Consider the following 778-nt stretch of genomic DNA (forward strand, 5'->3'; position numbering starts at 1 on the left):
CCATGGCGAGCATGGTGCGGATGGCTGCGATGGTAGCCGTCGGGGCAAAGGTGTCCGTGTAGTTGACACCGTGGACCTGGGAGTAGCCTTTGGCAACCCAGCGCGCCTTGTACTTGATCACCTTGCCCTGGTCGTCACGCTTCTTCCGAAAGATGACCATGCTGCGGAGCAGCTTGTGGCCCTTGGGAAGGTCAGCGCGAGGCACGACGTCGTAGACGTCATTGGCCTGCATTGCCGCAAACTCGTCCAGGATGGCTTGGCGCCACTCCTCAGAGTCTGGCGAGGCAAGCGCGTCCTTGACGGTGGCTGGCTCAGCTGACGTGGCAAAACTGCCAGCAGCGATGTCTGGTAGATGACCACCCACTGCTGATGTCTTCTCCCCCGTACCAGCAGCGCTGGTGGCAACGTGACACGTGGTGGTTGAGCCACCAGAGGTGTCCTTGTCACCGAGGGTCTCGGACAACAGCAGCTGGTCCCAGACGGAGCCGCCAAGGGCGCGTGGCTGGAGCTGCGGCTCCCCCGCACGTGGTGCAGTGGGAGCGCCGGTGGCACTGTCCTCGGTCGAACGCTGAGCGGTGTTGTTGGCATGCGAAGCAGAGGCACCGCTGTTCTGCTCTTGCTGCTGCTGAGAGGAGGCGGCGTGCTTGTTCTTGATGGCGCCGAAGCGAGCGTGGATGGTGTGGACAACGCGTCGCGTGTCCGGCATCCAGACGACGTGGGCCTGGTCCTCCTCGGCGAACCCGACGTAGACGCCGACGCGTGAGCGTGGGTCAAGCTT

At 63.6% G+C, this 778-nt stretch overlaps 1 protein-coding gene across 1 annotated transcript in view; it reads right to left on the reverse strand.

Moving 5' to 3' along the window:
- The window catches only part of PTSG_13201 (uncharacterized protein), a gene marked incomplete at both ends in the record, with an annotated part of 1,204 nt that extends 498 nt beyond the window's left edge, over positions 1 to 706 (reverse strand). The window contains one exon of the mRNA XM_004987443.1: positions 70 to 706. Within this exon, the coding sequence (XP_004987500.1) occupies positions 70 to 706 (637 nt within the window). The remainder of the gene's footprint in view (positions 1 to 69) is intronic.
- Between the last annotated feature and the right edge of the window lie 72 nt (positions 707 to 778).

The sequence above is a fragment of the Salpingoeca rosetta genome (genome assembly GCF_000188695.1).
Source record: "Salpingoeca rosetta unplaced genomic scaffold supercont1.103, whole genome shotgun sequence".
NCBI classification, from domain to species: Eukaryota; class Choanoflagellata; order Craspedida; family Salpingoecidae; genus Salpingoeca; species Salpingoeca rosetta.